General features: G+C 41.6%; 1 protein-coding gene across 3 annotated transcripts in view; it reads left to right on the top strand.

Annotated features, from left to right (window-relative positions):
* DIS3L2 (DIS3 like 3'-5' exoribonuclease 2) overlaps positions 1 to 16,280 on the top strand; it is a 280,283-nt gene that overhangs the window by 137,743 nt on the left and 126,260 nt on the right. For all 3 annotated transcript variants that reach the window (XM_077826263.1, XM_077826264.1, XM_077826265.1), the window contains one exon: positions 24 to 103. In XM_077826263.1, the coding sequence (XP_077682389.1) occupies positions 24 to 103 (80 nt within the window). The remainder of the gene's footprint in view (positions 1 to 23; positions 104 to 16,280) is intronic.

A 16,280-nucleotide genomic window follows, 5' to 3' on the forward strand; every position in this document is an offset into this window, starting at 1 on the left:
AAGTTCCCTTTTTTCGTTGATAGGAAAGAATGTATCTTCACCATTGATCCATCAACTGCCAGGGACCTTGATGATGCCTTGTCCTGCAAACAACTTCCTGATGGTATGACATGTATCTTACAAAATACTCTCCCAGTGTTTATTTTTAGCATTTGGCACACACATTCATGTTTAATTTTCCATGCAGATCTGTTCTTCTTAAATGTGAGTAGAGTATTAAAGAAGTTTTATTTTCTTCTTTTAATTGCCCTCAAAGCAGAACTCTTTAAACTGTATTCTTAACTCTTGGCATGGGTATATACGGAACCAACATGACTGTCATAATAAGAGATGTAACTTCATCTGAGTTGTGTCTGTCTTCGGTCGTCGTGGGAGTTATATCTGCCTGCCTCATTTGGGTTTTAAGTTTTAGTAGAACTGCATGATCTGGGATACGCTGTACCTGGATAAAAGAACATGATACCTTTTTCAAGGTCCTTCTTGGCTGAAATTCCCTCTTGGTATTTAGTGCGGGAAAACTTGTAATACTTATATGAGCAGTTTGTACCTCTTGAACTTGCATTTCACTTTTGCCTTTTAAGTTTTCTGTTTTGCCTAGTCTCAACTTGAAACTATTATACGGTAGAACCTCAGAGTCGCGAGCACCAGAGTTACTAAGTGACCAGTCAACCACACGCTTCATTTGGAACCGGAAGTAAACAATCAGGCAGCAGCAGAGATGGAAAAAAAAAAGAAAAGGAAATACAGTACAGTACTGTGTTAAATGTAAACTACTAAAAAAATAAAGGGAAAGCAGCATTTTTCTTCTGCATAGTAAAGTTTTGAAAGCTGTATTAAGTCAATGTTCAGTTGTAAACTTTTGAAAGAACAACCGTCATGTCTTGTTCAGAGTTCCACACATTTCAGAGTTACGTACAACCTCCATTCCCGAGGTGTTCGTAACTCTGAGGTTCTCCTGTACAGTAAACCTGCAGAACAAAACGTTCCATTTGCCAAATCCTGCGGATTTGAATTTTAGAGCTTTCCATTTGAATACCTGCACTGCCAGACAAGTAGTGGATGGACTTGAGAGAGCTCTGTTTAATTCAGAAAAGTTTCCGTAGTGCATTTGATTTAGAAATATGGCATGATGATCACATTCATACTAATGCAGATAATAAAGTCTCTATATTGTTTCTTTGAGATCATCTGATGTGATCATCCTGTGATGATTCACAGTAACGAAGGTTAGAGACATGATTCCAAAAAAGGTTGTTGACAGTTGTGTCTCCCACGAAGGTTTTTTGTTTGCTTTTGAGTAACACAGCCAATAAATTCTCCTGTCATTCAAACCCAGGTACAGTGTATTATAACAGGGCAATAAAACAGAGATACAAGATCACAGATGAAAGGAAATGTGAGGCCAGTAAAATTATTTTTAATTATATTGTATGCTAGCAGTTCTGAAGCAAAGTTAAATAACAATATTGTCTTACTACCAGTCTGCACAAAACACAAGCAGATTTTTTAAATAGTCTTCAAAAAGTCCAGACTCTCTTCTGTTAACACTATTGCTTCATTGTCTTTTGAACCATCTGTAAATTTATAGTGAAACTGCAAATTTCAGTCCATTCAGAACTAAAATGTGAAACTCTGAGCACTTTTGTATTGAGACTGTATTGATCAGATTTGTAAGGATTTTAAAAGCAACTGCTCCATTGAGCCATTCAATGTAATAGCTCCTGGTTTACATGTTTGCATATTTCCCTCATCCATAAGATGTTCAGGAGAGGCATTTAAGGGGAATATCTACCTAGACTGGAATTTCTTCTTCTCAGGGAAAGTCCGCAGATCCATTGCAATGGGTCTTGTACCTGCTTGCAGCTTGGTACATGACCCATCAGTCACGTCAGGCTGGGAGTGGCCCTACTATTGAGGATGGATAAGGAACTGATTAAAGGGGATACTACAGTGGTTCAGACTTGGTGGAGTTCCTCAGGGATCGGTCTTGGAACCAATCTTATTTAGATAAGTGCTTCCAGTGCAGCATGTCTGGTCTGGGCAGGCACAACAGCTGGCTACGCAGGAAACGGATGGGACCAGGAGAGTGGTGTTTACAGCCCAAGCTCCATGAGTAGAGTAGGGGGGTGGGTCCCCTATCCATCGGTGGACCTATTTGCATCCAGGATCCAGTGAAATTACTGATGTCTTATTCCAGATGAAGAAAACAGTAGGCCACAGCTTCAGTCATGCTCTGTCTTCCATGGCCAAAAGCTGATTGTTTCTTTCAGTTCACAATGTTCTCCAGTACAATCACATTTTTAAAAAATCAGAATCGAGAAAGGTGGCCTCACATTGTCCAAGGTGGTCCCAGTTCTTGTAGCCAATATAGGTGGCCACCACTGCTCAGTGCAGTGCCCAGAGAAATTAAATTTAGCTACATGATATTTAAGAGGGACCTATTAAATTAGGGGATTTGGATGTGTTTTTAACACATCTGTATTCCACAGGTGGCATCCTCAAGGGGCCAGGCTATAGGTAAAGCCTAGTGCTAAATCATGATCATGGGTATTTACAGTCAAGGCAAACAACATATATATACTTATATATATGCTTATTGTTATTGAAGGTCTTACAGTAAAGTCTTAATATGAGCCTAAATCAGACACTAAAATCCAAGTAGTAGCTATTTCCAGCTCACCAGAGACACCAAGCAGGAGCCAGATTGTTCTCTAATCCAGACATAAGCTTTCTAAGAGCTGCCTCGCTTTTCAACTGTACGTCAATGAGAGCTCCACTTTGGGAGTTAACTCTTGTACAGCGTGCCCAGACGAAGCACCCCTTTGATTCCTTGTCAGGAGTGCCCTGAGAATTTCTCTCTTTAAGGGATCTCATCCTGGTTTCAATTACTTGAGCAAGTGTCTTTTTCAGTTGTGCAAGTCTTATCCGGGAACAGCAGACCTGTCTCTCGCATGAGGGCAAAGTTTTGCTGAGAGTTAACACCGCTTTTGTTCCAAAAATAAACCTGATTATAAGAAATTTTTTTTCATCTTTTTTTGTCCATATGTGAAAAAATTTAAAAACACATCTGGCATATTCTTGATGTCAGGAGAGCTCTAAAAATCACTATTGAATGCAGAACCCAATTCAGAAAATCTCTCTGGTGGTCTGTATCACCCATCATAAATAATAATTAAAAAAAAAAAAAAAACACTTGCCAAGGCTTTGGTTATTGGATGGCTAAATTGATGCTTTCTAAGGCTAGAAGCCCTCTCTCCCCTTGAACATTTGGGTTAATTTATTCAGAGCCATGAAAGCTTCCCAGCCTGAAGGATCTTATGCAACATACAAAGGGAGACATAGGGTTGTAAGTTTCACAACTGAAACCTGCAGACTTGATTAGTTCCTGTCAGTGGAGGGAGACTTCTGTGTACTATGCTCACTCAGTAATTAATATATATGATTCATCTATTTCTGCGGGAGAGCCCACAGATCCATTACAATGAGAGATGCCCTCAGGGGAGGAGACAAAGAATGAATGAGGAGATTTTTGTAAATACATATTTACTGCAGAATCTCATGGCAAAATTAGGCAACAGTTGGGAGCTTTTCTAGGATGTATTTCAGGAAATGCACTAGTTCAGTTCTGGGATCATCTTATGTTGGAAGCTGCCTTTGATTAACTGTCATGCTCCTCATTAATGATACCAAGAAACATAGAGGTAAACATACTGTTCACCTCAATGTATGTTTATTTTTAAAACAATCTGCCCCAATAGTTCTAAAGTTGTTACACAAATCATTTTATTTCCATACTATACTTTGTTTAGATGGTCAACAACACTTACAGAGTAGGAGACAAATCTGAATTGCAGTTAGAGCTCTGTGAATGAGGTAGAAAATGTTCAGTGAATAACTGAGTTCTTAAACAAATTCATTTTCTTTGTATTTGTAGTCTCTTTGCTGGCTGCCAGTAATCTCATTCACTAGGCTATGTGCAGAAAGCATCAATGTGTATCAGAACAATTAAGTTCAAGCAAATATTGCAGAATGTTCATGGAAAGCAAACTTTGAACTTACAGGTTTCAGAGTAACAGCCGTGTTAGTCTGTATTCGCAAAAAGAAAAGGAGTACTTGTGGCACCTTAGAGACTAACCAATTTATTTGAGCATGAGCTTTCGTGAGCTACAGCTCACTTCATCAGATGTATACCGTGGAAACTGCAGCAGACTTTATATATACACAGAGAATATGAAACAATACCTCCTCCCACCCCACTGTCCTGCTGGTAATAGCTTATCTAAAGTAATCGTCAGGTTAGGCCATTTCCAGCACAAATCCAGGTTTTCTCACCCTCCACCCCCCCACACAAATTCACTCTCCTGCTGGTGATAGCCCATCCAAAGTGACAACTCTTTACACAATGTGCATGATAATGAAGTTAGGCCATTTCCTGCACAAATCCAGGTTCTCTCACTCCCTCACCCCCCTCCAAAAACCACCCCCATACACACACAGACTCACTCTCCTGCTGGTAATAGCTCATCCAAACTGACCACTCTCCAAGTTTAAATCCAAGTTAAACCAGAACATCTGGGGGGTGGGGGGGGTAGGAAAAAACAAGAGGAAATAGGCTACCTTGCATAATGACTTAGCCACTCCCAGTCTCTATTTAAGCCTCTCTGAACAACATACTAATCCACAGAGGTCCAAAATACCTCTGAACAACATACTAATCCACAGAGGTCCAAAATACCTCTGAACAACATACTAATCCACAGAGGTCTCCCTACCAACACTACAGAAAGAAGGATTCTAGGTGGACTCCTCCTGAAGGTCGAAACAGCAGACTGGACTTCTACATAGAGTGCTTCCGCCGACGTGCACGGGCTGAAATTGTGGAAAAGCAGCATCACTTGCCCCATAACCTCAGCCATGCGGAACGCAATGCCATCCACAGCCTCAGAAACAACTCTGACATCATAATCAAAAAGGCTGACAAAGGAGGTGCTGTTGTCATCATGAATAGGTCGGAATATGAACAAGAGGCTGCTCGGCAGCTCTCCAACACGAGTTTCTACAAGCCATTACCCTATGATCCCACTGAGAGTTACCAAAAGCAACTACAGCATTTGCTCAAGAAACTTCCTGAAAAAGCACAAGATCAAATCCACACAGACACACCCCTGGAACCCCGACCTGGGATATTCTATCTACTACCCAAGATCCATAAACCTGGAACTCCTGGGCGCCCCATCATTTCAGGCATTGGCACCCTGACAGCAGGATTGTCTGGCTATGTAGACTCCCTCCTCAGGCCCTACGCTACCAGCACTCCCAGCTACCTTCGAGACACCACTGACTTCCTGAGGAAACTTCAATCCATCGGTGATCTTCCTGATAACACCATCCTGGCCACTATGGATGTAGAAGCCCTCTACACCAACATTCCACACAAAGATGGACTACAAGCCGTCAGGAACACTATCCCCGATAATGTCACGGCTAACCTGGTGGCAGAACTTTGTGACTTTGTCCTTACCCATAACTATTTCACATTTGGGGACAATGTGTACCTTCAGATCAGCGGCACTGCTATGGGTACCCGCATGGCCCCACAATATGCCAACATTTTTATGGCTGATTTAGAACAACGCTTCCTCAGCTCTCATCCCCTAAAGCCCCTACTCTACTTGTGCTATATTGATGACATCTTCATCATCTGGACCCATGGAAAAGAAGCCCTTGAGGAATTCCACCATGATTTCAACAATTTCCATCCCACCATCAACCTCAGCCTGGTCCAGTCCACACAAGAGATCCACTTCCTGGACACTACAGTGCTAATAAACAATGGTCACATAAACACCACCCTATACCGGAAACCTACTGACCGCTATTCCTACCTGCATGCCTCCAGCTTTCACCCTGACCACACCACACGATCCATCGTCTACAGCCAAGCTCTGCGATACAACCGCATTTGCTCCAACCCCTCAGACAGAGACAAACACCTACAAGATCTCTGTCAAGCTTTCTTACAACTACAATACCCACCTGCGGAAGTAAAGAAACAGATTGATAGGGCCAGAAGAGTTCCCAGAAGTTACCTACTACAGGACAGGCCTAACAAAGAAAATAACAGAACGCCACTAGCCGTCACCTTCAGCCCCCAACTAAAACCCCTCCAACGCATTATTAAGGATCTACAACCTATCCTAAAGGATGACCCAACACTCTCACAAATCTTGGGAGACAGGCCAGTCCTTGCCTACAGACAGCCCCGCAACCTGAAGCAAATACTCACCAACAACCACATACCACACAACAGAACCACTAACCCAGGAACTTATCCTTGCAACAAAGCCCGTTGCCAATTGTGCCCACATATCTATTCAGGGGACACCATCACAGGGCCTAATAACATCAGCCACACTATCAGAGGCTCGTTCACCTGCACATCCACCAATGTGATATATGCCATCATGTGCCAGCAATGCCCCTCTGCCATGTACATTGGTCAAACTGGACAGTCTCTACGTAAAAGAATAAATGGACACAAATCAGATGTCAAGAATTATAACATTCATAAACCAGTCAGAGAACACTTCAATCTCTCTGGTCACGCAATCACAGACATGAAGGTCGCTATCTTAAAACAAAAAAACTTCAAATCCAGACTCCAGCGAGAAACTGCTGAATTGGAATTCATTTGCAAATTGGATACTATTAATTTAGGCTTAAATAGAGACTGGGAGTGGCTAAGTCATTATGCAAGGTAGCCTATTTCCTCTTGTTTTTTCCTACCCCCCCCACCCCCCAGATGTTCTGGTTTAACTTGGATTTAAACTTGGAGAGTGGTCAGTTTGGACGAGCTATTACCAGCAGGAGAGTGAGTCTGTGTGTGTATGGGGGTGGTTTTTGGAGGGGGGTGAGGGAGTGAGAGAACCTGGATTTGTGCAGGAAATGGCCTAACTTCATTATCATGCACATTGTGTAAAGAGTTGTCACTTTGGATGGGCTATCACCAGCAGGAGAGTGAATTTGTGTGGGGGGGTGGAGGGTGAGAAAACCTGGATTTGTGCTGGAAATGGCCTAACCTGACGATTACTTTAGATAAGCTATTACCAGCAGGACAGTGGGGTGGGAGGAGGTATTGTTTCATATTCTCTGTGTATATATAAAGTCTGCTGCAGTTTCCACGGTATACATCTGATGAAGTGAGCTGTAGCTCACGAAAGCTCATGCTCAAATAAATTGGTTAGTCTCTAAGGTGCCACAAGTACTCCTTTTCTTTTTGAACTTACAGTCATCAAAATTTTCACCAGAAAAGAGAACCTAAGAGTGATTTTCATCCAGTCATGGAACAGAAGCATAGCATGTGACTAATATGTCCAGTAAAACTGCTCAAATTTCAAATATTTGCCGTGCTGTTTGTGGGAATTATATGTAGACATTGTCAGGCAGATTTCCATGAACATATCACAGTCAGGTCAGTTGCACATGTTTTTTGGCTACTTGCTAGTGGAAACAGTTGATATTTGACAAATTTAAAGGCAAACAATTTCCTCCTCCGAAATTCCGTGGACTGTGCTAGGAAATAATTAGCGGAAGAGTATCAGTATATTTTAGGGTATGCTGCTAGTGGGTTGTCTATTCTCTATGTGCATTTTGTGACTCCAGTTTTGAAGTGATGTTGTTGACCATGTTTGCAGAGCTGCTGTGTAACATCCCTACTAGAACCCGCTAAATCACATTACCTGCGTCATTTCACATGGTGATTGAAAACCACCTCAGGTCCAGTGGAACTTCTTCCCCTCTCCTCAGCTCCATGTTGTTTTACAAAATGTAGTTGTTGTTGTTACTGAGAGAAAAATTCCTTAACTTAAGGCTGAATCAGAGCAGAATGTATCTAAACGTATTGTCACAATGGTTCCCCCTTGGTCTTCTCCCCATGACACTGGTGGGCTGTATTTTGGAGCAGGGGGTCCCACATAGACACATTCACCAGATCTCCTGGGTTTTATCTTTGTAACCTTTCCAAGTTCTGTCCGTCCCTTTCCATCCTCTCTGCAAACCTCTTTCCCAGGTCTGTCATCTCATCCCTTGACTTCCTCCTCTTTCGCCTTCCTGACACCGAAGCCTCCCATCTAGTGCCTGCCAGACTCAGATGTGTAATTGCAGCCGTACTCACCCTTCCGTAACACCCCTTCCCTGGCTCCCAATGGCCTCTCCAATCAAGCTTGTGTCACTTGTACTTGCCGTCACTGCCCTCCATATCTTCTTAGTCTCCCTTCTCCTGTCTTCTTTTGCCTCCCTTCATGCAGCTTTTTTTGGATGATCCATTCCTCATCCCCACTTCTGTGATATCTTTTATCCTGTCCTCTATTCCTGGACTGCCCTTCTTCCTTATGAACTGTAGTGACTTATGGGTTGAATAAATCATTTAAAACTCCTTGTAACCCTCAATACATGTTCACTAACATCTTAAGTGGCCAGATGTTCATCTTGTCTTTCAGTCCTTGTTGTTTGCCTGTAACCTGCACTGCAAACTCTTTGGGGCAGGAGCTTAGTTTTCATTTTGTGAAGTGTCTTGGCACTTCTGTACTGCTTTATAAGACCTAAATAATAATACTCTGGTCTCCCTTTTATCCAGCTTTGTCTCTCCTAGCTACTTGGTAGCTTTTGCTTAAATCTTCCCTGAGCTGGCAATACAATAATAGATCTTTCAACTACTCCATTTGGATCCTATAGCACACCAAGCAGCAACCTTCTTGGAGTAACGTGCTTAGAATAAACACTAAAATCCTGAATGGTGTTGGAACAAAAGTTATATTCTTTAAGTGTGGCACTTTCTTCCTTCCTTTTGGGAAAGGTGTTTAAGAGAAACAGACACCTGATGTGGATTGGAGAGAAAATGATGGAAACCACACATCAGTACGTGAGTCTAATGCAAAACAGCCATACATTGCAATTTACGTAGGAAAAGGTTTTTGCAGGAGTCAAATTAAAAAAAAAAAAAACCCCACTTCGACATGTAAGCAGTGGGATTTTGGGGAACAGGCAAGCAGTTTTTCCTTGGGTATCTGATGTGATTAGTTAACACAACTCAATGTTACCAGCTGATTAACCCAGTGGTTTCTTGTTTGGGAACTGAACTCTGTTATTTCACTGGGAAAGTGAAAGAGACATGTTACAATGATTAGAAACAGGTACATTTCCCTGGGTTTCCACTGAGTGCTTGTGGTTACAAATTCTTTGCAATATGCCGTGTGTATTCAGGTCTGTCTCAAATACAGATGTCTACTGTGTGTGTTCCCGTGTAATACTAGATAGTTTGCACTTCTCATAGAGTATTTTACATACTTGTTGTTTTAAATGAAAATGTCGGTTGTTCCTACATTAGCAGGCATCACCTCTAATTTTTCAAGGCTAGAGTGGAATGGAATCATGGAGAGCTAGATTGTGTCACCCTTCAAATCATTGAGACTCCCCATGTTGTAAGGTACTGTTTGGTAGGAATAAGGGTATTGCAACCTGGGCCCAAATAAATGGTGGTTCAAGAGAAAATATACTGTTCCCAATACAGTAGAACCTCAGCGTTATGAACATCTCAGGAATGGCGGTTGTACGTAAGGCTGAAACGTGTATAACTCTGAACAAAACGTTATGGTGGTTCTTTCAGAAGTTTACTACTGAGCATTGACTTACTACAGCTTTGCAACTTCACTATGCAGAAGAAAAATTCTGCTTTTAACCATCTTAGTTTAAATGAAACAGGCACAGAAAGAGTTTCCTTACCTTGTCAAATCTTTTTAAACGTCCCCTTTATTTTTTTTTAGTAGTTTACGTTTAACACAATACAGTACTGTATTTGCTCCCCTGGTCTCTGCTGCTGCCTGATTGTGAACTTCCGGTTCCAAAGGAGGTGTGTGGTTGACCGGTCAGTTTGTAACTCTGGTGTTCGTAACTCTGAGGTTCTACTGTACCTGGATAGTTTTGGTAGAGAAGCACAGGATGGAAGCTAATAGAGAGTGGAAATACGGCCTGTTTTGGGGTAGCAGTTCTTAGACTCTAACTATAATTTTGTTGCTTGCATTTATTTAAAAGCAAGTTTTCATGAAGATGAAGGGAAAGCTTAAATTGTTGAACATGTGCACGATTCACTACAAGAAATCCTTCTTCTATAGATTGCATGACAACGTTTCATGGTGCTTTGGCTGTTTAAAAAAGACTCTGTTTCTATTCCAGAAGGCTTAAAATTCTAATATGGACAATGTGAATTAGAGAGCATGCATACAGTACTTGCACTTGGTTACGCAAGCAGCAGCATAGCCATTTAATAATGGTCATTTTGTTTGTTCTTGCCATGAGAATGAGCTCTCCAATCAAAGTTACAACCTGGATCTGGGTAAATAACTTAATAAATTCAGGACATGGGACAAGTCCCAAAGATTTAGGGGTACAGACTTTCATGTACCAGTGGATCTTCTTATCCATTTATGGGTATGGGGTAAAAAATAAGCTTCAATTAAATAGTCAAGAAAACACCAAAAAGCAAGTATTGAAGTCTATGCAGTTCAGGAGTCTAGTAATTGGATAAAGGGCCTCAGAATGCTTTTTGTATACTCCTTTTGGAGACATCCTACCTGGGATTTCCATTCTTTGCAAAGGGCCTTGAAGGCCAGATGCCTGAAGTGTCCATGAAGAAAAACTTCAAATCATCGGCAGCGCACAGGAAAATCTAGTGGAAATGGGGCTTTGTCAGTGAACAGATTGGAGCATCAGTACCTATTGTCATAAACTGGTTTAGAAGCAACCGATGCCCTAGTGACCAAAGGGCTCCTGCAATGCTGTGCTTGCCTGTCTCAGGAATGTGACATGGTATCACAGGCAGCTGGTTCAAAATTCAGCAGCAAGACTTGTCACAGAAGCTGAAAGTTCACAGGACATCCCCAGTGCTTCAAAGGTGTACACTGCTTTCCTGTTAAAGAACTGCACTTCATGCATTCTCCGTACCCCAGGAATGACTGCTGCTCATCGAGAGCTTTCCATCTGCCTCTCAGAACTTGCCCTTCAGAGCTGGGAAATGTTGTGGAATTCGTTCTTAGCGGAGATTTTAAATGTCAAGTCTGCGCCTAGTATTTAAATCTAAACTTAAATGATTTGGGTTAAGATTTTTGGCATATAAAACCAGGGCTTTCTAATGCATTGTTTGTAAAGTGCCAGGAGAAGCCTTGTTATGAAGGTATACTACAAACTTAGTTTTGCAGTATAAAGGGTGGCTTTTAAACCCTATTATGGAGTGGTTTTAGAACATTGGATGTTTAATTTATTAGCTGCTGTAGACAAAGACCGTATGTGGTTCTATGACAGACCTTCTTACAGCATTTAATTTACTAATAGATGGAGTTAGTCTCCTCCTCATAATTCTAAAACTATTTGAAGAACTGGTGATACATCCATGGAAATTCCGGAAAATGTTCCACTTAGAAGCACTTTAGCTCCAATCTCATATTTCTGCTTTTCGTCTTCACTTGTTCTTTATTGCTAAGGCTGTGTCATGAGAACATCTACTTCTGTTTTTATCCCCACCTGAAGCCAATTGTAATCCTGTTTGTAAAACTGCAGTCACTTCCACGGTGCTCAGTTGATGTCAGAGGGCTAAATAACCTCAGGGTTAGCGTAGAAGGACTCTAAAATGCAAGTACTTTTGTCATGCAAGTGATCTTAGAGATAAATAGAAGAGAGGTCGGGCTGTGCTGCAGAAATCCGTGCTGGATTTGTGTGACTACACATGCCTTTTGTTGCTATGGTGTTATAAACGCCTTTATGCCAAATCATTTAAGTTTAGATACCAGTACAACTGCATCCACACTAAGGAACTGTTACTGTTTTAACTTCATCAGTTTCTAAACTGCTATAGTTAAAGCGATACACAAGCTGTGTATAAATCAACCATTAGTGACCAATGCTGTGGATGCAAAAGGAGGAAGGGGATACAGTTCTCACTCTTCGAGCAATATTGAAGTAACCGGAATAAAAAGGGGTATGAAAAAAGCCTTTTAATCACTGAAGTGAGCATAGATGAGTGTGAATGAACACAGTACACCCAAGGACCAGCTCTGTTGAATTACGAGGGACTGTTTTCGTGCAGGCATTTTTCAGAGTAAACCAGCCCTGTAAGAGCAAAGCAAGCAGGAGTTATTCACAGATTGGTGTTCGGTGCCCTCACTAATCACACTGGTGATATTAAAAAAATGTTAATTTATAGCTTATTTTTCTCCCTTTCTGTGCAATCCTCTTGGAACGTCCTGGTTCTCAGAAGAGATTATTGAATGCATTGTTCCATGCATTGCTCATGTCATTGGCTGTCCTGATACATTCTCACATATTTTCAGAAAAACAGGAAGTATAAAGACTTTCAAAGTGGGAGAAAACAACATTTTAAGATTACACATCTTTCTTTGCTGGTTCCCTACCCATCCCTTGTTTGTCTTGTCTGTTTAGTTTTGTAAGCTCTTTGGGGCAGAGACTACCTGCTTGTTGCTAGCTCATGATTGTATTGTGTGTCTGGCAATATTTGTTTAAAGCCCCAGCTCCTGGATTTGTGTGACTAAGTGAGAATCTCAGTTTTTAGTTTTTTTAAATAAGTTTCTAGCCCTCATAGATGCAAAAAAAAAAAAAAAAAAAAGGTTGCAAACATGAATCCTGAAGGCTATGATGCCAGAAAACAAAACTAACGTAAAATTATTTGTAAAAACCTTTTATTTTTAAGCAAATCTCATGATTTTGAGGGCTTGATTAATGAATTTTGAATGCTTGAGGTTGGAAATATTGCTCTCTCTCACTATGGGTATGTACAGTGCCTAGCAGATTTGGGACCCAGTCTCAGCTGAGGCCTCTTGATGCTACCGTAGTAAAAATAATGAATAATTAATCATCTTGTAGAATTGTGGAGAGAAGCTCACGTGCCTTGAAGACTTCAGCAAGGCTATTACTGAAAGGAGAGGTCTCTTTATGGGATGGAAGCAGGAGAGTTGTACCTATCGTGGCAGGTGCTGGGGAGCCTTTCTAACTCTGATCTACGTTCGAGAGGTTTGGAATGGAACCTCCCCTGAAGCTGACACCTGCTGAGAAGCTTGTTGGCACATGGCACCACATCTGTATCTTTGCCATGTAGTGTTGTACACTATGTATGCATAGTCAGTTCTTGTCTCTTTTCAGAGAAACTCCCTACCCCTCAGCTCTGCGGTTTCCAGAAATGAAGATATAGGAGATCTTTTTAGAAAGTAACTTTCAAGACAATGATTGTGTGAAAAGGCTAACTTAGCTTCACACTTACTCATCCACTAACCCAAGACATGGGATTGTTTTTATTGCCAAAAGTTTTTCTTCAAGTTTTATGTCAAAGGAGCTGATAACAGGAGGGTTTAGTGAGAGAGGAAAAATATTAATGACTGAAAATATGTGTAGCTGTACTTCAGAAGGCTGGACCAGCATCATGTACCATTAAAAGGTTTAGAGTTTCTTGGTAAACAAGGCAATAGGTTCATGCCAAGTTGCAATGTGGTTTCAGAAACCAAAATGGCCACAGGGCATGCAAGTAAGGTTTAAGCATTTTCCTCTCATTATTTTAAAATAAATGAAATAAAACACATCTTTTGTTTGAACAATAGCTTTGCGTTCTGGGGTAGAAAAGTGACCTCAGCTGACAAATAAAATCTATTCCTTTTGTCTTTGAGCTTGAAAGCAGTCTAAATAAAAAGAACAGGAGTACTTGTGGCACATTAGAGACTAACAAATTTAATAGAGCATAAGCTTTCATGGGCTACAGCCCACTTCATCGGATGCATAGAATGAAACATATAGTAAGAAGATATATATATATACACACACATACAGAGAAGGTGGAAGTTGCCATGCAAACTGTAAGAGGCTAATTAATTAAGATGAGCTATTATCAGCAGGAGAAAAAAACTTTTGTAGTGATAATCAAGATGGCCCATTTAGACAGTTGACAAGAAGGTGTGAGGATACTTAACATAGGGAAATAGATTCAATACGTGTAATGACCCAGCCACTCCCAGTCTCTATTCAAACCCAAGTTAATGGTATCTAGTTTGCATATTAATTCAAACTCAGCAGTTTCTTGTTGGAGTCTGTTTTTGAAGCTTTTCTGTTGCAAAATTGCCACCCTTAAATCTTTTACTGAGTGGCCAGAGAGGTTGAAATGTTCTCCTACTGGTTTTTGTATGTTATGATTCCTGATGTCAGATTTGTGTCCATTTATTCTTTTGCGTAGAGACTGTCCGGTATGGCCAATGTACATGACAGAGGGGCATTGCTGGCACATGATGGCATATATCACATTGGTAGATGTGCAGGTGAACAAGCCCCTGATGGAGTGGCTGATGTGATTAGGTCCTATGAATAAATATGTGGACACAGTTGGCATCGGGCTTTGTTGCAAGGATAGGTTCCTGGGTTAGTGGTTGTGGTGTGTGGTTGCTGGAGAGTATTTGCTTCAGGTTGGGGGGCTGCCTGTAAGTGAGGACTGGTCTGTCTCCCAAGAGCTGTGAGAGTGAGGGATCATTTTTCAGGATAGGTTGTAAATCTTTGATGATGCACTGGAGAAGTTTTAGTTGGAGGTTGAAGGTGACAGCTAGTGGTGTTCTGTTATTTTCTTTTGTTGGGTCTGTCCTGTAGTAGGTGACTTCTGGGTACTCTTCTGGCTCTGTCAGTCTCGATAGAGATCTTGTAGGTGTTTGTCTTTGTCTGAGGGATTGGAGCAAATGCGGTAGTACAGCTTGGCTGTAGACAATGGATCGTGTGGTGTGTCCTGAATGGAGGCATGTAGGTAAGTATAGCGGTCAGTACATTTCTGGTATAGGGTGGTGTTTATGTGACCATCGCTTATTAGCACCGTAGTGTCCAGGAAGTGGATCTCTTGTGTGGACTGGTCCAGCCTGAGGTTGATGGTGGGATGGAAATTGTTGAAATCATGGTGGAATTCCTCAAGGGCTTCTTTTCCATGGGTCCAGATGATGAAGATGTCATCAATGTAGTGCAAGTAGAATAGGGGTATTAGGGAACAAGAGCTACGGAAGCGTTGTAGCCCACAAAAGCTTATGCTCTAATAAATTTGTTAGTCTCTAAGGTGCCACAAGTACCTTTTTGCGGATACAGACTTAACACGCCTGCTACTCTGAAACCGGCCTAAATAACTTATTCTGTGGTGGGCAGTTTTTTACAACTGCTTTTCTTCCACCATATATCCAAGCCAGGCACTTGAGTGTGTATGAAACTTGGAGGTACCCATGTAATCCTCATTTGCTCTTCTTTGGTGACCATAGGCTACCGTGATGGTCTTGCTGCTGCCTAAAATAAGTAAATGTGTCATCAGTCCTAACGCATCTTGTTGCATCCATTGCGTGAGGATTCCCTGAGGCAGGCACTTCATGGTAATAGTGCATGTTAAAGCACCATGAATGCCCCTGGTGCTAGAGACGTTTAGTGATAACGAGTGCCAGTCATTTTCCCATGACTCAGTGCAATACTCAGGCAGCTTGCCCGAGCCACCCCCCATGCCACTGTGGTCACACCGCAATTCTTAGCGCGCTACCTTGAGCAGAGCTAGCATGTGTCTGTCTGCTCGCACGTGGATGCGTCCTCCCAGGGCTGCGTAGATGTACCTTAAGTGCTATCCACCTGATGCCATATAACCCAGAGGTAGGATTTGTATTGGGTACTATTTTTACTGATACCAAGTCCTCCCGGTCCCCCTACCTCTATTTGTTCCATCCACCTGTTGCATCTTGTCCTCGTTCTAGAATGGGAGCTCTCTTTGTGGCAGGGACTGTCTTTTACTTCTCTAAAAAGAAAAGGAGTACTTGTGGCACCTTAGAGACTAACCAGTACAACAAGTAACCACAAGTACTCCTTTTCTTTTTGCGAATACAGACTAACACGGCTGTTACTCTGAAACCTTTTACTTCTCTGTGCAGCACCTACCACAATGAGACCCTAATTCTTGCTTGGGGCCCCTACGCTTCTGTAGTTTTGACAGTAAGTAAACAACCATTAGTCTTGTGTCTTTGTTTCAGCCATACTCTTGTATTACATTTTCAGATGAACAGTGACAGAAGTTTTTAAGTCACCTTTTCTCCTGAACATGGTGGTGGTGGAGGAGGGGTAGAAACCGTGAGGAAGTGTACAAATTCTAAGGAATTGTCTTCTGCCACCTTATCTTCTTGATGTTTTGTTTTGAGTTTCGTGGCCATTAAATGTTTGCTTTTTCC

This window comes from Eretmochelys imbricata, chromosome 9, assembly GCF_965152235.1.
Source record: "Eretmochelys imbricata isolate rEreImb1 chromosome 9, rEreImb1.hap1, whole genome shotgun sequence".
Taxonomy (NCBI): domain Eukaryota; kingdom Metazoa; phylum Chordata; order Testudines; family Cheloniidae; genus Eretmochelys; species Eretmochelys imbricata.